This window comes from Sordaria macrospora, chromosome 5 (assembly GCF_033870435.1).
Source record: "Sordaria macrospora chromosome 5, complete sequence".
NCBI classification, from domain to species: Eukaryota; Fungi; Ascomycota; class Sordariomycetes; order Sordariales; family Sordariaceae; genus Sordaria; species Sordaria macrospora.
In genome coordinates this window covers 433823-459065 of record NC_089375.1, presented here as the reverse complement: position 1 = coordinate 459065, position 25243 = coordinate 433823, and the positions used below count along the sequence as shown (strand labels likewise).

At 52.5% G+C, this 25243-nt stretch overlaps 4 protein-coding genes across 4 annotated transcripts; 2 read left to right on the top strand and 2 right to left on the bottom strand.

Moving 5' to 3' along the window:
* Positions 1–1015: 1015 nt before the first annotated feature.
* On the top strand, positions 1016–8098 carry SMAC4_07785 (uncharacterized protein; the record flags this gene model as incomplete). The annotated part of the gene is made up of 2 exons (XM_003352296.2): positions 1016–5916; positions 5983–8098. The coding sequence occupies 2 exons, from the start codon at positions 1016–1018 to the stop codon at positions 7859–7861; spliced, it is 6780 nt and encodes a 2259-aa protein (XP_003352344.1). The 3' UTR covers positions 7862–8098.
* Positions 8099–9423: 1325 nt separating this feature from the next.
* SMAC4_07786 (uncharacterized protein) lies at positions 9424–14393 on the bottom strand. The gene is made up of 2 exons (XM_066090689.1): positions 11959–14393; positions 9424–11897 (listed from the first exon to the last, which is right to left on the bottom strand). Exons 1-2 carry the CDS (start codon positions 14250–14252, stop codon positions 9869–9871), a joined length of 4323 nt encoding a protein of 1440 aa, XP_065947064.1. The 5' UTR covers positions 14253–14393; the 3' UTR covers positions 9424–9868.
* Positions 14394–17800: 3407 nt separating this feature from the next.
* On the bottom strand, positions 17801–20912 carry SMAC4_07787 (uncharacterized protein). The gene is made up of 3 exons (XM_003352298.2): positions 20534–20912; positions 18993–20426; positions 17801–18921 (listed from the first exon to the last, which is right to left on the bottom strand). Exons 1-3 carry the CDS (start codon positions 20712–20714, stop codon positions 18770–18772), a joined length of 1767 nt encoding a protein of 588 aa, XP_003352346.1. The 5' UTR covers positions 20715–20912; the 3' UTR covers positions 17801–18769.
* A 426-nt stretch (positions 20913–21338) lies between these two features.
* On the top strand, positions 21339–23866 carry SMAC4_07788 (uncharacterized protein). The gene is made up of 3 exons (XM_066090690.1): positions 21339–22424; positions 22484–22677; positions 22757–23866. The coding sequence occupies exons 1-3, from the start codon at positions 21756–21758 to the stop codon at positions 23184–23186; spliced, it is 1293 nt and encodes a 430-aa protein (XP_065947063.1). The 5' UTR covers positions 21339–21755; the 3' UTR covers positions 23187–23866.
* Positions 23867–25243: the final 1377 nt, after the last annotated feature.

The window sequence follows — 25243 nt, the reverse complement described above, 5'->3', positions numbered from 1 at the left end:
TGCAAGTCATCATCCAGATGGAGGGTTCAGCCACTTTGATTATTGTTCCTTCCTTATAGCCGTGTTGTGCCGTGTTCTTGGGTCGTGAGTGGTAGAGAGGGAGGTCGCGTTAATGGGCCGCCCAATAGAAGACGCCTCTTTTTCTTTCAAAGTCAAGTTTCCATGTCTTTTGAACGTCCCGTGGTTACAAGGTGAAAGTACCTTTTTGACTTTCAACAACACTTGGATAAACCAAAACATCAGCATATCAACCATCAATTGCCATCCATACAAACCGGGCCTTTTCCACTGCTCGTGTCTTACCCTTGCATATCTTTACGCTTGCTCAAAGAATTAGAGGTAAGGAATCTGAACTACCACAACAACATCAACTCGATTCTGTTCTTTAACACTGGACAAAAGTGTACCGTACAGGTCATAACATAACCTTTCGCCGCGCCCCGCTCTCGTCGCCCAATCTCCACGTCCAACCAACATGAACCTTTGCTGCAAACGGAGCACCACGGCTGCTGTACTTGGTTAACAAACAAAACCTAACAAACCAACCTCAACCAACCAGCCCAACCACAAACAGCAAAAAGAGCATCTTCAACAAATCGACAAGTTGGAAAACTAGAGATCGAGATACGTACCCCGCCAATTTAGACAAAAACATTCTGGATTTTCTCTGGGTCACAAGAGGCATCATCCTGGCTTCTCCTCCCGACCATCCACCATTTTCCCATCTGGAATCCACCCTCCACTTCCGCCCACCGTGTTTCCATTCACTCATTCAGTCCCCGACCCCCAGAGAGCTTGTCACAGGCCCCCCAGCAGCAGTATTGTCACAGTCCAGTCCAAAAGTGTGATTGCGATTGCGCCCACACACACCACTCACACCGAGCAACTCCGCCGATTGCGCACCCAACTTTCCCAACTCGTCTCGTGTCCCGCGCAATCCGTTTCGTTTTTCCCCGTTTCCAGTTCCAGGATTTGGCCACAAACTGGCATCCGAACATCCGACTGATTGCCCAGGATGGGGCATGCTTGGCTCGACTCCCTCTCGGAGGACTGGCCCTCCCAGCCTGGTTCGATAGCTAGCAACGCGTCACAGTTTGCAAACAAGTTGGACAGCCATCAACGGTCACAGTCGCAATCGCAATCCATATCTCGGCCCAGCACCGCCGCCCACAGTCGCAATTTATCCCAAGCAGGCTCCTCAACCTCCCAGAGCAGGAAACCACCCAAGACCCCTCCGAGTCGAATCCCTAGACCGAATTCGAATCGAACGAGTGCCAACAACAGCATCCTACACCATGATCGCGTCAACAGCAACACCGCCTCCAATGCTGCATCGCGCCGTGGCTCGACCAAGTCCCTCGGGGATAGAGTTCGCGACCGCCAACGAGTCATTGACGCCCGAAGTCGCACCGTCTCCATGGCCGAATCCCTTCAGTCTGGCGACTCCGTAATCCACAACACTGTTAATCGCAATGAAGTGAATGGTTCTCCTGGGAGGAAACAAGATACGCCAGAGTGGAAGAGACGTTTGGTATACCGAGAACTCGACTACGGTGAAGCGCCCGACCTGTTTACTTCGGCTGGCGCAATCCTCGAATCCATCTTCAAGCCGCCACCACCACCACCACCTCCAGCTGCTTCGAATTCGAATATGGCGGGCAACAATACGAACGCGAATGCGCGAAACGGCCGAGGTTTCGAATCCCAGTACGAGTCGCAAGCCGAGTCCCATGTCGAAATTACGTTACCTTCGAGCCCGCCATTTCTAGGCAGAGAGCGGGATCCTTCAACCGTCGAGATACATGTGGAAGAGTCTCTACAATCGCTTCCCCCAATTCCTAAGGAGCCAGAGGAGGAAGAAATCGAAGAGGAACAACAAGAAGAACAACAAAGGCGCAAAATACCAGAAATACGCTACAGGCGGGCTACTGATTCCAGTGACCCCAGTCAAGGATCCGAGTCCAGTTTCCGTGCCTCTACTACCACCCGGCAACAGACCTATTCCAAGGTTCGCTCACGGACGCCATCCACCTCCGCTTCTTCCCATCTCGGAAACCTCAGCGCTGGGTCGCGTCAGGCAAGCGGCCAGAGCGTCTTGCGCCATGAGGATTTCAGCCCTATACTGCTCACTATGCACGACACCGGAGAGGGCAACTCGAGTTTTGTGCCAGAAATTTCCCCGGACGAGCTCCGCTACCGCCTCGAGACTCTTAGGAAGAATCAGTTGCGCATGGCCCGCACCGGCAGGAGCGATTCCGGAGGTAGTGTCTCTGGGAAGAGCGAGTCTGGAAAGAGCGGGGCTGAGGCTGCCGAAACTGGGGGATCATCAAGGAGTGACGATAAGGTAGGCGACACCAACAACACCTCGAAAGACTACGAAAAGCTGGGAAGCTACATCAACGTCAGAAGAGGTGGCCGATCTGCCGACGGATCATTCCAGAACCACATGTTGAGCTCGGCGTTGAACGATATTTCAGAGCTCAATCCGGAGGAGTCTCTTCAAGCTAGCACCCCCAAGCGCTTTCCTTCTGTCAAGGTTGAACATTGGGATGATTACGAGCACGTTCCTGCACAAGCATCAGGCAACATCTCGGACGAAATTTCTCCCCGCAGCCGACCCGCATTTCCCCGAATCCCCAATCTTAGCGCAGCTACGAAGCGCGTGTCATCTTCACAGCAAGGAGCCGGCAGTCCTTTGAAGCTCTTCCAGCCCTACGATACATTCACCAGCGAGATCCTGCAAAGACGACTCAGTCAATATCACAACGACACCCCGGGCGAACAGGCTTCTTCTGGGCAGCAAACTGGAGATGAGTCTCCAGTAAACATATCCTATATGGACTCTGGAGGCTATCTATCACCGCCCAAAACCCACACGCGTCGAGGACAGGAGACCGGCCAACGCAAGGCGTCGGTTGCGGTGAACCAGTTCGGAGCTGGCGTTTTGGACGGATACGAGTTCCAGGACGAATTCTCGTACCAGTCGGTTGGCGCATCCGGTGTTGAGGGTGACAAGGAAAACCAGGGTCCGAATGACGATTCTCTGCCAGGACCCCGGATCCCTGTCTTTGACTTCAGCTGTCCGTCCTCGCGCTCTGATGCGGACGCCGACGAAGAAGACGACGACGAAGACGCTGATGCAAGCAATTCTTCGGTGCGTAGGAAACGCCAAAGGCCCGTTGACTCAGGTTCATCGAAACGCCATTCCAAGACGGGATCTAGCTCGGCGCATAAGAAACGCCATGCTTTCACCCATATTCCCGCTACATTTGCCACCCCCAGCAAGCGAAGAACAGACCCAGCCCCCGAGTTTAAGCGGCCGCGCACTTCTCCTTCAAAGGATCCGACCCCTAAACGACGTAGGACTCTGCATGAGTCGGACATCGAATTTGGACTGGAAGATCTCTCTCCTTCTCCGGAAACACAGTCCATGAAGCTGTCATACCAACAGATACAGGCTACCATTGAGAAGCGGTGCAAGGAAGTGCATGCTGAAAAACGTCGCGAACAGATTGAGCCTGGTACGCCCTCGGGCAAAGATGTGCCAAGACCACGCACGCCGACACCTCTCCAGAGATCGTCTCTTCAGAAGGAGGGTAAAAAGGGAAGGCCGCCCCTGACGGAGCTCATTACGAAGTCATCCAGTCGCCCTACTAGGCCGTCATCCAAAGCGTCTTCTAAGGGTCGGACGTCCAAGAAACATGGCGCACCAGGATCGGCAATGAACACCGATCGCAAACCTTCCATTAAAACTGAGGATTTTCTTATCGAGGCTAACAAGATCATGGCCATGATTCGCAAGAACGCGGCCAGTGGTCTAACTAGTGTTGAGGAGTCGGATGAGTATGATTCTCGCCATGATGCGGATGGGGAGAGCTCCTACGAGGAGTCTACCCAGGAATCGTTCCTGCGTCCGCCCAGCCGCGAAGGACGCCCGCCTTTGACGCGCATGTCAACCAAGCAGGAAGATCCCGTCCTTGCAGAGCGTCTCAAGCAGTATGAGGAAGCAAGCGATATGGGTGACATCATGGGCTCGTCTCTGCGTTCGGCTGCACTGCACCGGCAAGGCTTTGGTACTGTACGTCAAGATGAAAAGCATCATGCAAGCAAGAAGGGCGGTCCTATCTTGCCGGACTTTAGGGAAGACGGTGTTATCAGTGATCCGCCAAACATTCGCATTTCTTGGAACCCAGCTCTTAAGACTAAGCTGTCGCATGAGAACGTTGAGGATGGAAGGCATACCCAGTCAGAGTCTGATAACTACACAGGACGGTCATCTCATACCACCTCATCCAAGGGCTCCGATACTAGAAAGACGATTGCGCCGGAAAGCGTACTGCATCTTATCCCAGACCGAGTTGGCAACATGGTGCTGGACAGGGAGCGAAATGTCTGGGTCAGGAAGCGGCCATCTAACGCGTTCATGGGCAGTAGACAAAACAGTTTCATTGCCTCGGAGGTGAGCGAAGATGACCCATTCGCCGACATTCCCGATCTCACCGTGGACATCATGGAGGAATTGGAAAAGTTGCGGCTTACGACCAATCAACGGGGGCAGGAGCACGACGAACACGAGCAGGATGATCTCGACTCCGACCAACCATCGGACGTCGCGGCACCTTTTGGCGATGACGATTTCCTTAACTCGGAACCGCAGTGGCAGCCAACCGGGAGTCGCAGGGACTCTGACACGTCGAACCCTGGCCAAAAAAACAAGCCAACCAAAACTGACGACCAGCGCGGCGACGCAAAACCCTCGCTGCAGTCACAGAACACGGGCACAGGTACAAGCACAGGCGTTGATGTCGAACATGAAATTGGGATTCACGAGGACCGAGTAAGCAATACTCCACAAGCAGCCCGACGCAGACATCTCACGATCAGTTTCTCATCTCCCATTGCGTCTATCATCCAGGACATCCAGGACGTAGCCGACGACGTTGATTCCGATGCCGACCCTCCGAGCGCGCTCGGACTAACTGGTGTGGAGGGCAACAATAACCAGCAGCGCAATAAGAAGCGTAGCCTGCCACCTCTGCCGCCGAGAGGTTACACCAAACAGCAACAACAGCAGCAACCTCAGCAACCGCAACCCCGAGGCCGTAGGGCCGTGTCAATCTCCGCCTCCAAGCTGAGGAACGAAGTCGCGTCTGGTTCTGCGTCTAGGTCACGCAGTCGCTCACGAGGTCCCCAGCGACACTTGTCTGTCCAAGGCCAGACGTACATGGCAAGACCTGTTTCGAGGATTGATGAGCATGATGAAGAGTCCAGCAATGCTAATAAGAACAGCCTCCGATTTCTTGGTCTTGGTCAACCGTCCTTGTTGTCGCCACAACCTCAGGGTATGGAACTGAGCATTGTTGCTGCTGAAACATCAATGGTCAACCAAGAGGAACCCGAAGAGCAACTCCATAACAGCATCTCTTTCCTCGTGGCAACACCCGCTCACCATCTACGACCATGCTCCATGTCCGGCAACGATCCGGCGCACATCATCAGCCAGTATGTCGGCACCTTCTCCCTCAGTCCCCTTGCGGACTTCACCATCCATCCTCCGGAAGAGTCGACACTGGCTCTCGAAGCAAGTTATGTTATTGGAAACCACCATCTTGTGACAGGCGACCACCACTCCCGCGGCCGCTCCATGTCCATGTCCACCCGCGATCTTGTCGCCAAGCTCACCGAAGTCGAGCCCTTTGAGCCCTACTGGGAAGACATGCGCAACCTCTGCCTGGCGCACAAGCGTCTGGAATCACTTCACGCCCTCGACGAGTTTTGTGGCCGTCTCGAGTCTCTAGACGCCAGCCACAACGAGATTAGGAACCTCACCGGCGCTCCGGCCACTACTCGCTTCCTCAAGATGACCAACAACCAGCTGTCAAGCTTGACGGCGTGGGGACACTTGATTAATCTGCAGTATGTGGATATCTCGAACAACCGGTTGACGAGCCTGAATCCGTTCAAGCAGTTGGTGCATCTGAGGGAGCTGAGGGTGGACAATAACCGCTTGGAGAGCTTGGAGGGGATCAAGTTCCATGATGGGTTGCAAGTGTTGCGAGCGAGGGGGAATTACATTGAGGAGGTGGACTTTGATGGAGCGAGGTTGGTGCATCTTACCGAGTTGGATCTGAGGGGTAACAGAATCAAGAGGGTGGTCAATCTGGACCAGCTGCCGGTTTTGAGCTCGCTGAATCTGGAAGGGAACCAAATCGAGGTGTTTGAGGTTGGTTCGCCGGCCGCACTTACCTCTGGACCCGACTCCCCGACTTCTGAGCACGGACAAGCGGTTTCCTCGCTGAGGTACCTCCACCTCAACGACAACTCGTTATCCCACCTCTCCATCCACCACCTCCCGCATTTACGCCTCCTCCACGCCGACCGTAACCGCCTCGTCCGCATCCACGGCTTCTCCCGCGCCCGCCATTTAGACAGCCTCTCCCTCCGGGAACAACAAGGTCCCGAACCGCTCGACCTCGACCACTTACTGTCACGGGCCTACGAAGTCCGCAAGCTTTTCCTGTCAGGGAACTACCTAGGCACCACCACCAACCCCAAGGGCATCGAAGAGAGCGGGTTTAACCCGCCCATCGATATGCTCAACCTGCAACTTCTCGAGCTAGCCAACTGCGGCTTAACCAAGCTTCCCGTGGACGTGGGGCAGATGATGCCTAACCTACGGGTTTTGAATCTGAACATGAATGCGCTGGAGGACTTGGCGCCGTTGAGATATGTCCCCCGCCTAAAAAGGCTGTTTGTGTCGGGGAATCGGATTAGGGATTTGAGTTCTTTGGTTCAAGTCCTCGCCAACTTTTCTTGTCTCACAGCTGTAGACCTGAGAGGGAATGGCCTGGTAATGGGTTTCTACTCCCCCGTTCAGGAGTTGTGCAAAGGCGGTGCTGGTTTTGGCAAACAAAACAAAACGACTGATGTCGGCGAGGATGCACAGAAGGAAAAGGAAGCAGCGGATGGGCAGGGACAAGAGGACCACGAGACTAAAGACCAGTGGACTCTCTCCCCGCAAACGCCCGCTTCCGACAGGGCTTACTCGTCACGCCTCGATCTGCAGACCAAAATGCGAAGGAGGGTGTATGACCACTTGCTGGCTGAGAAGTGTTCGAGACTCAAAAAAGTTGATGGGCTACCGTTTGATCGCGATCAAGTCCTCTCTCTTAGAGACGAAGTCTGGAAAGCGCTGATGGGGAGGGGGGTGTTTTCTGTTCCCGGTGGAAGGAATCAGACTCCTGCTGCTGCTGCTCCGGCTATCACCGTGTCTGGACATGGGAATGGGAATGGATTGCTGAATGGAAATGGGGTTCAGGGACAGATGAATGGCGTGTCTATGCCCAACGTACCCGGAATGCCTGGCTTGCCAACGGGTGCTAGCAGCTTCGGCAGCGCTGTAGGCTTTGGATTCGGAAGTCCTACGACTGTTGTCGGAAGCGATGCCGAGGGTCCGGGATCCAGGCGCCAGTCGATGTCACCTGTTGCTGGGCGGGTTAATGACCATGCTCAGCAGCACCAGATGCACCAGATGCAAAATGGAAGTCCGCTGAATGGAAGAGGTCGTGGTACGAATGGGAATGGCATCAATGGAACCAGTGGAAGCAACGGGGTGCTAAGGGAAGTAGACATCAACGCTAATGGCGGGGTGTTGGGCGGTGGTCATGGAGTCAATGGATGCCCACCACCACCACCACCAAACCACAATCTTGCTAGGAGCGGGATGGGGATGGGACACACTCAGATGAGTGGGATGGGAATGAACCAGAGAGAAAGAGAAAGAGATATGGAAGAGAGAGTAAGGCAGATGCAGAGGGAGAGGGAGGAGAGGTGGTTGGCTGAGGATAGCTTTGCTGGTTAACCATAGCCAGAGCCTGAGCTGGTGGTTGACGAAGTGGTTTTGTTTCTGTCTGCCGTTGTGTGTCTATGGTACAGGCCAAAAAGGCGAAATGGGTTTGTTTTGTCGGAAAATGTTTAACGAAGCGAGCGAGCATGCGATTATGAGAACTGAAGCATGAATTGTCATGATTATGAAACAAAAAGTTTCTGTTTGTGGGGCTGGCTGGGTTGGCTGGCTGGTTGGTTTATTGGTTTCTAATGTTCTGGTTTTGATTACAAGCAAGGAGTTATGATGCGTGCATAGCAACGGTTTCTTTTTTTTTTTTTTTCCTGGTATGGTTTACGGTGTATGCTCTTTTTCTTTCTGTTTCTGGTTCTGGTTCTCTCTTTCTTTCTTTTTTCGGTTGGAATCACTATGGGTTATGGCTATATTCTTGGTGGCTTCGGGTTCGTCTGGTTTTAGGATGGACGAGTCAAGCATAGCATGGCATGGTTACGATGTGGTAGTTATGCCAGGTATGGAATTATGGTATGGTAACTAGGGAACAAAATTAGGCGAGGCGGTGATGAAGTTGGAAGATGGAAAGAGAGAACTGGGGAAATTGAATGAGATGAATGATCCCATCTAGGTAATCTTTGCAAAATGAACCCTTCCGTGCATTTAAAGTGACATCGTTTGTAGTTATTCCGCTAACAGCACCTGAAAAATCTTCCAACACAAACCTGTTATGGAACTATCAACCCACAACAACGACACATATTCCTCGACCCATCCACTCATCCGACATCCGTCACTGCTTTGCCAGGGAACCAACCAACTTCAAATACTTTTCCTTCCTTTTATGTTTAACGCACCTATGTGTACCCACCTACCTACTTTTGACTTTAGTCAGTTTCTGCTGTCTACTTTTTCCCTACACAGCATAGGTAGAGAGAGGTTTTAGAGGTAGAGGTAACTTCCATAACTTCCATAACCGATGTCATACCAGTTAGTCAGTCAGTCAGTCAGTCAGTCATTCAGTGTACCCTATCATCATTCCTGTTACCTAATACGCAAAATACAAAAAAAAGTCAGTCAATCACTCTTTGCTTCATGTTTTCGGGAAAGGCAGGCAGGCACTGGTACTTTTCTTGGATACCTTCTTGATACTATTTTCTTGATACCTTACCTTCTTGATACCTTCCTTCTGTACTCTTGTGAGATATTTCTACTTGTCTAGATGAGAGAGAGAGAGAGAGAGAGGTGGCGTTAGTCTCTTTCGTGACTGCCTAGGAGTAAAGCAGGAGGAGTTAAGCACGAGGTCGATGCTCGAGATGAATGAATGAATGAATGGTGAGATAAAAGAAAAATAAGAGTCTTCACTTCACTCACAGCTTTGGCGTGACTGTACTGCTACATGACTGAGAGATGCAGAACCAGTACCGATAACAAAAGCAGTATCATCAAGAAGCAAACGATCATCACACCGCACGAATGGTAAATATGTATAATAATTCTCTACTTTGTACGTCTCGTCTGGGTTTTCCTCAGTGCTGCTCGGGTTTTTTTTTTTTTTTTTTTTTTTTTTTTCGTTCTTCTTTGCCTGTTCCTCCGCTCACCGATGTCCTCGTCACTAAAGGTATCCATATATCCATAAATAATATAACCGGACGTCACGTCAGGAGAGACACCAACTAAACTGAACACTTCACAACAACTACACACGAACGACAACGAACAATCAACGAATGCATACAGTTACGTTTCGAAATTCCATAAATTCCATTCATCAAACCCAACCAAGACTCCATTCCACAAACACCCACCCTGACAGAACAAACACTCCAATAACAAACAACAGCCGTACCGTACCGTACGTAAAACATTCTTACTCACTCGCGAAAAAAAACAACTTATTTCCTTAGTTCTCTCCCATTCCATTACTTTCCCCATTTCCGTATTCTGCACCATACTCATTAACATTCTCCCCATCATCCCCATCCTCCTCATCTCCCCATCATCCCCATCCTCCTTAACTCCTCCCCCCCCCTAATCCGACACATACCCCTCATCCCCCGCATAATCCTCCTCCATAATCTCCCTCTCAATCTCCTCATCCACCGCCCTCCATGTCCCCATCCCCAGCTCCCTCCTCACATCCCTCTGAATCCTCAAGAAATACCTCCTCAGACTCCTGAGGCCTCTCAAAAACCCATTATCCGGTTCCTCAGGGAACTGCGGCGGGCAAGGCTTTCCTTCGATGCCATTGGCTTTGAGATCTTCAGCTGTTACACAGTTGGCGAAATCGGCCATTTTGAAGTCGATTTCATGCTTGCCCTTCTTTTTCTTTCCTCCATTGCTACCGCGAAGAGCGGAAGGGGTGCGGTGTTTGTTAGTGGAGGTAGCGTCGTCGTTATCAGTTGCAAAGTCGGTAGAATAATAGTCTTCCACTGCAGTGTCATATTCCGAGTGCGTGGTTGTTGAAGAGGTGGGGGGCGTAGGAGGAGGCAAAGGTTCGCCGTCGTAGAACATTAGGAGGGAAGCGGCGTAGAAACGATATCCCTTGAGACGACGGATGATGACTTCTAGCTCGGAAAGCTTGTGCAAAACGGTGGGGATGTGCCGAAGGATGGAGGCGCGGTCGACGCCGTCGTACAGGAACCGCGTGAGGGCATCCTGAAACTCCTGGCCGGCTTTGAGATCGCGCCCGTAGTACTTGTCTTTGAAGACGTAGGATTGGGTGGCGACGTCCCAGACTTGCAGGCCGCAGACGCGCACGCCGAGCTCGCGGGAGGTGGTCTTGGCGCATTTGCCTTGTTGTGATTTCTGCTTCTTGGGGGAGGCTTCAATGCCATATTGGCGGGTGCCCATCTTGAGGTCCATAATGCAGGGACGCTTCATGCCTGCCGTCAAGTCTTCGAGTAGCAAGAAGTACTCGACGCGGGAGTCGGTTTGTGTTTGGGCTTCTTTGGGGTTGATGGGCCGTGGGATCTTGGCGATTTCGTTGTGAAGTTCATTCTCGTCGGCGATGGCATTGTCGGTGTTGACACCGTTGACACCGTTGGTGCCATTGTGCGTGGTGTCCAACGGTCCAATGTCCTCCTGTGCCGCGAAATCCTTACCATCAACACACTTGACCTCAAACACCTCCTTGTCATTATCAGCCTTGTAAACAGCCGAGTCAGCCTCCTCAAAGTACTGCAGGTCACCGCGTGCATCCTGAACGTCCTTGGGCTTCCTCCTCAGTCCAGTCCCGGAGTACCGACGCTTCTTCACGGGCTGAGCGGGCGACGCATCCTTCAGGATCTCTGGCTCAGGAGCACTAGTCCCCGTCACGTCCTTAGGCCCGTCGTCTTCCACTCCTTCCTCCCTGAAGCTGCGCGGTCTGGTGGTGGCCAGGTTCTCCTCGCTTCGTACCAAGTCGCTGGGCTTGAGGCGCGACTCCTCACCGGCACTGCTGGCTCGCGGCTTGGCATCTTGAGCGACTTCCAAGTTCGGATCAGACTCGGTATGGCGGAGTACTGGCTGCAGACTTCTCCGAGAGAACGGTCTTTGATGACCCTTCTTGTGACGGTGAACGGCAATGGGCTGCTTGAGGAAGGCGTCATTGAACACCTCGTTACGCAGTCGCTTGTTCACCATGGTGGCTCCCCAGCTGTTAGCATGCCGGTCCTCCAGCCTTGGCCGCAACATGTGGCTGGGGTTCTCAGTATGACATTGTCCATTGGGAGTCCTACCCCCTTGGACAGAAGCCGAGGCACTCCGGAAACGGGTGAAGGAGCTTGACGAGGCCAATGCTGGCTGGATCAGGCTCCGCGGGAGAATGTGTTGATTATCAACAAAGGTGACAGTAGGGATCTGACCCGCTGGTTGCTGCATCGACTGGCTGATGATGCGCTGCTCTGGCTGTGCCGGCTGGGCACCGTTTGTTGGCGCAGCTTCGGTCCCTTTAGCGCCAGAGCTAGCTTCATTTTGTCCGGCTGCAGGGGCTTCCAGCGCGGCAGCCGCCTCATCTTTCTTGTGCACCGACTTTCGTCGAGGCTTCTTTTGGAACGTAACGTTCAAAACACCGATATATCTGCAACAACAACAACGTTAGTCTCGGATCATACAGACACGAATATACGTGGACAACATACCTCGGCAGAAAAGCCAACAAGTCGCGGTGATATTGTTCAATTTTTTCATAGAATTCATTCTCTCGGTTGTTCAACTGTTTACAGACGGCCCGTCGAGAAAAGCGCCAGAGGGTGGTGTGCCCCCCGACTTGGTGTTTGTAAGGGATCAGTTCAATTGCATCTAGGGGCTGGTCTTTGGTTTCCCCTTGGTGGTCATGGACGGTCTCTTCGGGATGAAAGTGATGAGAATGATGCGCAGCAATGGACTGGGACGGCTTTGTTTGTGGTGGATGGACACCAGTTTCACTCTCGTCCGCAACGGCAGGTTCATTGACTTTGCCAGTGTCTATCTGAGAACCTACAAAAGGAACAGTAGTAGCAACGCTGTCGGCAGGCTTGGCAGGCCGATGGGTCTTTTCAACGTCAAGACACTCGTCTGGACATTCAACTTCAGGCTCACCAGCTTTCACAAGCCACGGATGGAAATCTTCAGCTCGAGAATGTGTTCTTGACGGAAGCGCGGCTCGGGATGAAGCCGTGCCAGGCTCGTCGGAGTGCTCTTCAGCCTCCTCGGGGCCTTGATGCGGTAGGAATACGGCCGACGAAATCTTTTCCTCCCCAGACTCTTCGCCATCCTCCGTATGCGATCCACCGTCAATGCTAGCATCAGACTTGCGTCGGGGCTCTGGCTTGCGATCCAACGACGGAGACTTTTTGCCAGACTCTGTAATAGTATCTTGGACTGCACTCGTATGCTCGCGACCCGGAGTAACAGGAGGCTGCTGCTGCTGCTGCTGCTGCTGCTTTACCTGGGCCGGCTCCTCAACCGGCTTGGATAGGAAATAATCGTCAGCGGGTTTATCGCTAGCCGGAGTTTCTGGAGTGAGCAAGGGAACAGAGTGAGCCTGGGCTGGTCCGTCAGTTTCGGGTAACTGCGTGTCCTCTGATGTAGATGCGGGCACAGTAGTAGTCCGTGACTTCCCTTCACCCTCTGTCTCTGTCTCCTCGGCCGTTTCGGCGGTCGAGGGGAGCCTCTCTTTTTTGGTATCCTTCTTCTTGGACTTTTCATCAGGCAGACCCTCCTTGAAGAAGCGGAGACTGTGGCTGGCCTTGCGGCTGCGGGCATTGGGCTCGACGCCGGCCAGGACCTCGGTAATGGACTTTTCGACCATGCCATCCTGGTCGTCCGTCAGCTCTCCCACGCCAATGGACCATGCTTTTTCGGGAACCGTCTGTGCTCGTTGATCCTTGCGCAGCCTGGGAATAGCATTGTCACCGGTGTCAGCAGCTCCATCATGGTTGTTCAGAGCGGTGGGGGATTCTGAGAGCTTGGAGGAGACGACAGGATGGCTGCTATCGGCACCATCTTTGGACTCGGTCCGTTCCAGAGACCTTCCCCGACCCTTGTTCTTTGTAAGGTATTCGCGATGTCCCTTGAGCATGGAGTTGACCTGACGCAGATCGAGCTCGATGACCCCACCCAACGGAGGGCCCGTCATGGTGGCGGTCGAAGTGACGGTGGCAGTCATGGACGGCATGGTGTGTGTCTTGTGGAAATTGGTATTGCGAGGGGAGCCGGCTTTCGGGGTCAAGGCGTCGTCTTCTTCTTCTTGGAAAGAGGACTGCTGTTCATAACGGTGGTCTTGTGGTGGTGGTGGTGGTGGTGGTGGTGGTGGTAGTGGCTGTCTGGTATGACTTGCAGACGGAACGGCGGACGGAGGATGAGACGGGACGGCCTGAGGTTGAGGTTGAGGTTGAGGTTGAGGTTGAGGTTGAGGTTGAGGTTGAGTAGTTGTAGGAGTGGTATCAGCTGGCCGTTGTTGTTGGGGGGTGTAGGGGTTGTTATTATGTGTGCCACGAGCTGTAGCAAAAGCCTGGGTCAGCAAGGAAGCGCCAGGACCGGAAGGGTGTCTCTGGAGATAAGCAGTAGGGCCGCGGTGGTATTTAATCTGGTCTGCAGCAGCCTGGTGTGCGGCATGTGCAACGGTAGGATCTGTGGTATCTGTGACCAGGGTGGTGGGAGTGGGGACGGCAGCAGCAGCAGCAGCAACATCAGCAGGAGGTGGATGTCCGGGCTGATGTTCGTCTTCATCTGGTGGTGTTGGGGGACCCGGGGAAGAGGACGGCGAGGAAGAGGATATGATGTGATGTTCCTGGTCTTCTGGCGGGTCGACCGGGGGCACTTTATGGGATGGGAGTTTGTCGGACTGGGAGTCTGTGGTGGTGGAAGATGAAGGATCTTGACCAGCAACCCGAGCAGGGCTCACCGAAGCAGCGGGAGCGGCATGATCGTTGGTCGAATGCAAGTTCGACATGGGGAGGACATCTGTCGGTTGCGCAGACACAGTAATTGACGGGCGTTGTTGGGGTTGGCGGCGGTCGATCTGTCGTCAGATGTGGTGGACTGCTGGTGGTGGTGATGATGTCGGTGGTAGGTGGTCAGTCAATGTTTGTGTGTGTTTCGGGGGATGTTTTGGTGGCAGCGGTAGGGAATCCGAGATCCCTCTAAACTGAACGAACAGTGGGCGGACAGTGGAAGGAGGACCGTGTGTGGAGACAGTGCGTATTAGGAAATGCCAATGCTGTCCAATGCCGCCGCCCCGCTTTTCAGTTCTCGTCTTTCGCCCTTGGCTTCGGCCGTTCGCTAATCGCTTTGCTAACACTAACAGCCAGGTACGTACCCCGCTAACAATTATAGTTGAAATGGTGATGGGCAGTCTTGGGTTCAGCCTTCTCAGCCCAATGTGGGCTGTTAATAGTAATTGGATATTCTCTCAAGGACATCAGGAAGAGGAATACAGAATGGTGTAATGCACCATGTTTTACGCGCAGTGACCAAAATGTCAAAGGAGCAGATGATGCGTGCACTGATCATGGAATGGGATTTGATAGTGGAAAAGTGAAGAGCCAACACTAACAACGGGTGGCGGTTTCTTTTCTCAACATGTCTCTAAGCAATGAACCTTGTTACTGTCACTTGAACAGTTCAAGGTTTTGTTAGTGCAGTCAAGGGAGAAAATCTCTTGAAAAAGTCGAGGTCCCATGGCGATCCAGATCAGGTGGCCCAGAGATCATGGCCCTAAAGGTTCTCAAGCCAGGTACGTACCTTTTTAACCAAACCTATCTCGACTTTCATCTTCATTCTAGACTGGACTCCATCATCTGTCACTCCTTCATCCCATACACTTACTTCTCCACGATCATCCCTCCTTCGGCCCACGTTGTTAATACTAGTACCGCAGTACCCTTAATGCCTGCGGCGCATCATCAAACAATCACAGCCGAGTCAAAGCATCACGTTCCCTCGATCTGATGGTTGACAGGCTCGTCCCGCTGCAGGAACTTCTCCCATTGGCTTTTCCCCAAAGAATGCCCTTTCATGCTTTTTCAATGTGATTTCCCGCCGTGTAGGATCCACGGTGTGCCCATCATGCACATGATAAAGGATTGACCTTATTTCTTGAATCTCACCAATCTCGCATCTCGATGACGGCCCGCTATACGTCCGTACGTCTGGTAATACAGTAATGCTCCGGACTCCGGCAAGGCGCATATATTTCCCTCTACAAGGTTTCCCCGCCTGTTAGGAACCCGACATGGCTTCTGGTGAGCAAAGATTCGAGGCTGTTATCGCGGGCGGCAATCATGTATCCCCGGCGCAAATCATCCGTCTTAGTATTCCTTCTGTGCAACACACCCTCTTTCGCTTGTCGATAGTGACCGGTCAACGGCAGGTCGGCCCTGTTTTTAGTCGAGTAGTCGACACAATAGCGGGGCTCTCACTCACTCAGCCTGCTTGTTCTCAATTCCATCATGGCATGGTTATCGGTGTACCTATGTTGTGTGCCATGTCGTCGTCGTACGTACGGCATATCCCTCAAGATCTAAAGGAACAGATAACAACGACAAACGAACCCAAATTGTCCCGACGCCGTCTCCGGTTCGTCAATCTGAAAGATTGAACTCGGCTCGGCACAGCCGGCTCAAGACAATTTGAAATGAACCGCGTCAAAGGCACAACTATCAAAGTGGTTTGTTCGACACCTTCGGCTCGTACAATGCCCACACTCAGTCTCGTCTCAGACGGGAATCCTCCAAGCAAAGATACAACGCCAACCAATCAAAAGAAAACGTGCCTCAAACTGGCCGCTCCCTGGAAACCCAGCCGCCGGAGGCCACTTTAACCACTCACCGTTCAGGCCCGTCCACTAACAGCTCTGACAAGCTCTAATAACCTCCATTTGGTTCCAATTTTATGGGACATTTGCCCAGTCTCCACAACAGACGACATGCGTTCGATCCGCGGCCTACCGTCCACCAAACAGCACCGCCATTCCAGGCCTCGTTGCCCTTTCCGTTGGATCCGTTGGATTTGGTTCGTCTTTGTCTCTTTTGTTCTGGAAAAGACATGGTCATTTTACCAAGACTTCCCCAAGGCTGGCCAGATCTCTGGGCTGACCTACAAAGAGTCCAGATCTCAAACTTGGCTCCCCCAGATTCAACGTCCCTCTCCAGCACGTGGGCCCTCTACACTATGCTAAAGGTACAGATCCGGATCGGCGGGCGGTGACATTTACATTGTCTAATATTTAGCATATACTTTATGGACCAAGCACGCCCAATTGGTCCAGGTGCAAGGACAGACAAGTTACCGTTACTAAATACCAATGGCTTCACCACGCCTGCTACACATTCTTGACATTACACGACAATTGCATGCAGCCTTGGATCATGGATGGGGGACTAGAGCTCGTGATTGCCGTTGAGGAGGACAGTGTCATTCGGCGTCATACACAGCCTAAAAGAGGATAGTCCACTACTTTGCTAAGGTAAAAACCCTGATGTCGATCATGGATCGCCCAAGCCCACGCCCTACGTAGCCCAGTTTTACAGTAGAATACTCTGCCATCAAAATGCCGTCAAGTGTCACCAAGACCCCGTTCATACTTGAGTTTGGGCTAGATCATTCAAGTATACTACGCAGTCTGGCAGCGGACCAGACAAACCAAGTACGTCTCAAACTCAAAGTGCGTGGCATTTGAAAGGATTCGTACGAACAGGTCCGGTACCACAGCCTACAACTTGGTCCAACCCAGTCTCTGTCACCCATCGTCAATCAAGGACAAATACTACTACTCGTTGAGACACGCCGTAGGAGACATACTGTAGCACGTCACTGGCATGCCTCCATCCGTGGCCATGGGGTATATACTGGTAGTCCATTTCACACTTTACACTCCAACCCCGCCCCTCAACGAGGACTAGACCAGCCGGTAGTTACAAACCTCCATTCTCCCTCGTTTCATAAAGCGATTCCATTAAGTAGCCAATCCAAATATCGTCACCTTCTACGAGACCTGGGGCTTGACATGCAGCGTCGGGAACGCCAGCCAGCCAGCTGTGCCATGACATGCCATGCTATCTAACGTTCTAACTCGTTGAGGCATACTAAGTAAGGCTTAGGGCCTCCCGCTTGTGTATCCACCGTAGTGACGGTAGTGGTGTACAACATGCATGCATGTTCTATGCCATTTTCGTCCATCTCCAATCCCTCCGCCTTATGTTGACTTACAATCAATTATGATGCTTCTCTTCTTTCTTATTCGATATCTTGCGCCAAAGTGCTTTACTATGAACGCTCGCACGAGGCTGTCGAGGTCTCCAGTGTTACTAACACTTCCGTATCAGGACTGAATTGCATGTCGGCTACGGTTCACCAATCGTGCATTACCTAATCTACCTACTATACATTCTCGTACCATGCAAATATTGAAAAGGATGAGGCTGCATGTGTTATGTAAACGGGAGGCCTCCCCTTTTGACGTTCGGGATTCGTGCCGGTCACGACTGTGTCTGTACCTGTGCCTGATTGGATGTAACCTTTTATAATCACGAACCACCTCTCACAAATCACCTCTGTCTGGCTTCTCGATTTTCGTCGTGACTAAACTGACTCTGTGTGAAATGGAGCGGTGAAGTTGCCAAGAAATTGTTATTCAGAGATTAGGTAAAGCTAAGGAAAAAGTAAATATTGATGGGACTAACATGTTGTATAAGGTGGTTGGTAGTTGGGTAACAGCAACAAATACTTAAAACGTTCCATGAACATGTTTCCTTCGTGACCTCCGAGGCACGCTCCTCGCTAAATAATAAAAAAACCAGTAACTATCCTTTTAGAGCTAAGTTCCCGCTAGACGTTAGAAAAAAAGAAGTGCAAACTCAAACACACAAGAAGACCAGGGAATTATAGTCCTCTCAGACCCTACAACTCAGCGAATTAAAGTGCGGCCATATCGTTCAACTCCAGTTGCCATGTCATACCTGTCATTCTGGTGAACTATGGATGTGGTATAGAAGCAGCTACAAACTACTTCAATTCAACTCTTCGAGTACCTTGATATATGACCTTAGCGATGCCTTCCCGGTGACTGAACAAATGAGGCTTTGATAGCAATAACCCAATGCATTGTGCCCGTCCACTTGGGCGATGTTTCTGTATGCAAATGAAGAACTTTTGGGATAACCTAGAACCTAGAACCAACCTCTAAAGGGTATGTGTGTATGTACTCAAACAACCAACTCAACCAAACAGTCCTAACCATTCCCAGGCAACCCAACTATGCCACTTGCTACCTGACACTCATCACTCATCCCCTCCTCCAGATCCCGACAACCGACTAAGCCAGCTTCCCTTTCTAGACCTCGTTTGCTGCTGAGCTTGCTCCTGAGACTGCAGCTGAGCATCCTGATACTGCTGTTGCGGCCCGCCGGTCTGCTGCTGCTGCCCGGGAAACCGGTGACTTTTCGGAGTCGATGGAGCAGAAAGGATATCCTATTCCTCCGCCGACTCATCATCCTCCTCATCCTCGTCATCATTGTCGTTGTTACCGTCATCGCTGCCCTCATCATCGTCGGAGTCCTTGAGGTCTTCCTCGGTGGCTTCAAGGCCGGAGGAGGACATGAATTTCTCGTTCTTTGATTCCGCTGTTTTTCGTTCGCGTCAGTAACTTTCTAGACATGGGTAAATATGTGGAAAAATAAAAAAGATGACTTACTCCTAGCCTCAACCAACAAGTTCTCCTGCACCTCACACTCCGTCAAAGTGCAGCCCTCGCCAACCTCACTTCTCTTGCCAAGAATACACTTGGTAAGCTTGCAGTGCTTGCCCACCACCACGCCGTCCATCAGCAGACACTGCGACAACTTGGCGCCCTCGCCAATCTGGCAGTTGGCACCAATGACACACTCCTTGATGCTCGTCTTTTCTTGGACGGTCACGTTATCGGCAACCAGCGAGTCCGCCTTGGTGATGGTCGTGCGCGGCTTGACGCCCTCTGGGTAGGCGACCTTGCGCATGTGCGCGAAGGGGGAAGCGACCTCGGCGGAACCGACTTCTTCGATCGAGGGCAGCTTGGCGAGTTGCAGAGAAATTTGCAGCAGGAGCTGGGCGGTGTCGACACGACGGATCAAGGGAGACGGAGCAGCGGAGGAAGGGTGAATGTAGGCGAGCATGGGCGGGATGTCAGCGCTCTCGTTAGCTTCAGCCTCGTGGAGAGGAGTCTCCTCGGGTTTGGGCTTGTCGCCGGTACGGATGACGGGGCAAACGGGGCCTTCGAGGTTGGCAGCACCGGAGGCGGACACGGCGTCATGGATCTGCAAACCGGTGGGCAGGTGGGCGGTGGACGATTCCTTGGGGGTGTGGGAGCCGGAGGGGGAAGTCTTGCCGTCGGTATTGGGGGCGGTGGTGGAAGTCTGGCCAAGGATGATGTCGAGACCGAGCTTGGTGGAAAGACCCTTTTGCCAGCCGGCCTTAGCCCACCAACCCAGGACGTCCTCGCCGATGGTCTCCAAGCGGTCGTTCTCCTTGACGAAGTCCATGATCCAGTGGGGGAAGATGTAGATATGGGCGTCGCGGTGGGTGGTCAGCATGCGCACGCGGGGGTGTTTGTTGAGAAGGGCATGGCGTATGTCCAAGCCTTTCTGCTCTTCGAGGAGATCCTTCAATGAATCGGTAGGTGTCGAATAGACGACCTTGGAGATGTTGGGAAATAGAGATCCCTTGGGGGGCTGGACCGAGGAAGATGGTAGAGGAACGGTGGCCAGGAAATCGGTCTCCTCGCCCTTGATGGGGGTGGCAGTCTTGGTCTGATACCATACACCGAGACCACCGCTGCGCTTGAGAGGACCATTCTCGGATCGGGTGTCATCAAGGAGGTCTGTGAGGCTGGCGGACTTGACCATCCATGCTTGAAGGAGCTTGTCGGCGCCGAGCTCACATACCAAGTCGCAGGGCAGAACGAGGAAGTCGGAGGTTACTGTTGACTGGACTTCGGGAAGACGGAGGATCTCTGCTGTACCGGTGTTCTGGTCGAGGTCCTTGGGCGCTAGGAGGTCGGGCCTGGGGTATGGTAGGCTGGTGAGGAAGGGGTTTGTGTTGAGGGCAGTCTGGATGGCTTCCTGGGCCGTGGGCGGGCAGATGAGGGTGATGTCTGGATATGTTAGTAAGATTGTATATGGACCATAAGGGTAGTGTATGCCAAGACATGTGATATCAAATCTCACTCAACACCATGACCTCGAACAAGACGTGACCTACTTGTGATGCCGGCACGGTAGCAAAAGTCGAGAGGGTACCAGACCATGGGTCTGTTGGCGATTGGTAGGAGAGCCTTCGGGTTCTCATCTGGGTTGGCGGTGAAAGTGGGAAACGAGCTGCCAGGACCGCACAGGATCAAGGCCTGGAGGCCCGGAGTCGCGATAGTTACAGCGTGGGGCATCTTGAAGACTGCTTTGAGAGGAACTGGTTGTCGACGTCGATATTATTTTGCGCAAAGTGGTGACACCGGTATTCTGATGTCGGGTATCTACGTCGACGAAGAAACAACGGCGCTGCGTGGTATAGAAGCGCGTACGCGTGCTGTTTCTTTATCGTCGATATTTGTAAAAGTGGTGAATTGTCTTGTTCGAATATCGATTTCTTGACTCACAATCACAAAGTCTCAATGAATGAAAGTGAAAGCTCTCACTGATGGAGGGGCATGATGAGGTGGTCTGTGCGCTCTTACAGGGCAGTTCAGACTTCAGAGTTCAGACAAAAACAGAGGGCGTGCAACAAGAACATCACTGGAGACACGCCCTGATCTTCACTGCCGGTACGAATGCGGGCAAGTGCGCGTGTAGTGGCTTGGCGGACATTGCGGTTGCAATTAACTTTTAATCACCGCCAATGGAGGCTCTGTTCTTTCGCTAAAGTCCGGGCAGCGACGTTCAGCTTTTGGACTTATCTAACCAACCATCAGCCTCGGTTGACTTTAACGGCGTCATGAGGTCCTCTCTTCGAGCTGAACTCTTGGTCCTCGTTGGCTTGACCCGCTCAACGTCTCCAGCCTTCTGTGTCTCGTTAGGACATCCTCAACTGTGTAGCTGAAGAAGAAGGCATCCACTTCCCCAGGACCCCAGCTCGCCCAGTCGACGACCCCTACCTCTCCCCCAGTCATCTGCTCCCCCATACGCGATAGACTCCGCCCTATGGTCTGTCAGTGGGCCGCTATTCGGTAACTTGCTAGCGACCAGCCACAACATTTCCGTCTTCGCGCGGCTACACTTTCTCCTCACCTGTCGCAAACATCCTCGGTCTTCATCTTCTTGTTTGTTCGACCGGAAGTGTGCCTGCGACGAGAGTTGAGACGAAAGACGAAAGCGAAACGGTTCTCGATACCCGATAGCTCGACACCGCTCGCGACATTGCCATGATAGCGTCCATCTAAGCCAACCGACATACATAGAACAAGAACATCGTCGCCACTCCGATCGCTATAATGTCCGACAACAGACGCCGTAATGGCGCTCTAGGTACTTGGGTGCCATTGGTTGTAACGGCCGCCGTTGCTACCGTCAGTGTCGCAGCATGGATCTGGAGCCAGCGCAAGGACCAGAGCGAGGAACACGAGACCAACTCGACCCTCCAGGACCTCGACTACGAGAACGCCGACTACGGCGACAACCCGGCCTACGGAGCCACCGGCGAGGGTCGTCTCAAGCCGCCAGCCCGTTCCCCCAACGCCCAAGCACAACAACAGGCCGAAGGAGGAGGAGGATGGGGCCTCCGACGCACCCCGAGTCCGGCCGACTTCTTCAACACCGCGAAGCGACAGGTCGCCGCCGGCGTGACTGCAGCGGGCGCAGCTGTGGGTACCGCCCTTTCCGCCATCCGCGAGGAAGACAGCCTGAGGAGCGAGTTTGCTGACGACGAGACGTGGTCCGACCCGGATACGAAAAAACAGGTTGAGAATGCTACTACCTCTTCCAGAAATGATACTCCCGTTGTTCAACCTACCACTGTTACTGCCCCGGTTACCGCTTCCGCTACTACTACCACTGCCACTACTGCCACCTCCAACAAGAACCAACGCCGGAAGAAGGTTGCCATTATTGTCTCGGCCGATAACCACGTGGAAGCTGGTGATGAGGAATACCATGAGCATGCTGTAAGTGCCCGTTGTTCGAATGGCCTATAACAGAAAGTGCTAACTCAGACGTGTACTAGTCCATCCTCTCCCACATCCCCCGTAATATCGACCTCTCCCTGACCAAGCTTTACATCCTGATCTACGCTCCTCAGCTCAAGGACAACAAGTCCGAAGACTCCTCGAAGCCTGCCTCGCTAAGCTCTTCCTTCTCCAACATCGAAGCCGAGACTCCCGCCGAGACACCCGCCGAGAGCAAAGACAAGGACCCTCTGTAAGTCTTCTGGTCCTTCATCTCCACTTTGTTTTGTTTCGTTTTGTCCTGTTTCGACCACAACTAACTTTTATTCCAGTGCCAACTCCGCCTACACCTCCCTCTACAACCAAGCCACCACTCTCGTCTCCAAGCCCTCTCACATCCTGACCTTCTCCACTCCCGCCGGCCACTCCCACATCCTCCGTCACATCCAGCCCGAAATCATCTACCTTCAGGAATCCCTTGCAGGCCCGGATGGAAGCGTGATCACTTCCCTCCAGACCTGGCTAAGGCACGATATTGTCTTGGTGGTTGGTGCTGAGCAGGGAGACGGCGGTCTTGCTGACTCAGACTCTGAGGACGATGACACGGAGAAGAACGGCGAGAAGGAGAAGAAGAAGGACGAGGAAGTCAAGTGGTGGCAGAAGGAAGAGCGTGTGGGACGGGGGAGGGGAGTTGTTGTGGTTGATGTGAGAGCCGGCAAGTTGGGTGATGATTGGGTTAGGAGGGTTCAGGGACGGGAGTAACTCTACTCCCGGCCTGGGAAGGGGAAGAGGAGGAAAAGAAGCGAGTGAGTGAGTGAATGATGATATCCTTGTTTTGTTGTTGTTGTTGTTGTTGTTGTTGTTGTTGTTGTTGTTGTTGTTGTTGTTGTTGTTGTTGTTGTTGTTGTTGTTGTTGTTGTTGTTGCTGCTGTTGTATACCACTCTGCTATTTGGGAATTGGGTATGATCGGACATGAATGACAGGAGCGGGCCAGTGTTTCTTTGGTTTGGGACTTTGGGCGCCTACCAGCCTACCCACAGACGGACAGAGAATATGAAGATTTGGATGGCCCGGTCTTCTGCTCTTGGGTACTGAACCTCAGACATCCTGGTGGTGGAGTGAGCATGTGAACGGGTATGCGCAGACGGAAACTCCAAAGACGATGAAGCCGACATCCAAGACTGAGCGTTCCCAAATGACTTCTACCGCTGTTCTCTCCCGCTGTCGAGGACAGGGCTGAAGTAGGTACGAGATTCAAGCCATGGCCGAAACAGACGAGTAGGACGTTCTCTGCGTGATGGTTTCTGCATCCCGCTCGTCTCACGGAGACATTGTTAACAGCTTCAACATCAACTCATCAACCTGATGCTATTCACGATGAGGTCCAGACCGGGCGTTGCCAACATCTGATACTAAGACATAGTCTCACAGGGATCTTGAAGTCCACATCATATCATCTCTTCATCTTCTTCTGTACACCAGTTGTTCTCGTGAAGGCAATTCCCGAAGTTTTATGCAGTTCAGTGACATGTAAGCAGGTACGGTAGGTAAGGCCATGCAAGAAAGGGGTGAGGGAGGGTTCGGGTTTTCCATCAGCTCGATTTTCTCTCCCGTCTCTCGCAGCCCATCAATGCACACCACACGTTTATCCGAGAAATGTGAGTCGATTTGCACCGACAGTTCTTTCGGGCCCGATGTTAGGTATTATGAGCTAGGCGTCTGAAAGTTACAACAAGATACCATCAATACGGTAAAAAGGTATATAAAGATATTTCACATGTGAGTTGAGTTCCGGAGCTTCTTCCTTGATCAACCTTCTGCCAGCCCAGCTTCGAGGTTCAATATACCTACCATATGATTTCATCCCCCTCAACCCTTCTTTTTTCTTTACCATCGGCAACTGGTGTCGTCAAGAAACCTTTACTAGATATTTGTTTTCTGGTAATCAGATATCGTCGGTTTCGTATCATTCAGGTTCTTGTCACTGACAGTTCGGTTCTTGACGTTCTTTATAAGACAGTGGAAGCCCTCTCTGTTGACATAGATCATCGTTGACAGAGATCACCTGCCTCGTTGTCGATGTTCAGGGTGCGAACTGAGCTGGCCACTCCCAAACTTCCCAAGTGCTCGAAGGGGAACAAAACCGACAGGGCACCCGACACAGGTGACCCTACATCCTGTTAGTGGGTTACACCTACTAAAGCAACAGCTACAGCGAGCCACTGCAGTGAGATCTGCCCTACAGCAGTACCTACTATCACTATTAAAGCCGCCCACTAGCGCTGCTCAACTACTCCAAATCATCACAAGGTACCTCTATCCCTTTGACACAAGGGGCAAGTGCCAAGCCTCGACATTGCGACCAACACTTTCCAACATCGACCAAGAAAGACCAGGCCAGTCGCAGTGCGTTTATCATCAGATCTTGTCTTTGTCAATTCCATCGGTTAGTTTCAATCCATCACCATCATCATCATTACCCGTCACTACCGCACATGTCAACCACAACTTTGAATTGCTACCACCCCCTCCACTGGAGACGTCCCCATTGACAAACAAAGCCCCGACATGCTCGGCTGCTGACGTCCGACGGTTAGAAGAGGACTCCATCCAGAAACGTTGGATCATCGCAACCGAGCGGCTCTCCGCGTTACCTACCTACGTTCCCTTAGTCACCTTTGAACATCCGATACCCACCCGACCGCATGACCGCCGACCGATCCCCTTCCAACGTCAACACGGTCGCATAGGAGGACACAACATTTAGTCTACCTACGAGGTCGCCCCTGGCGCACCAGACGGGATACCCTCACCACCC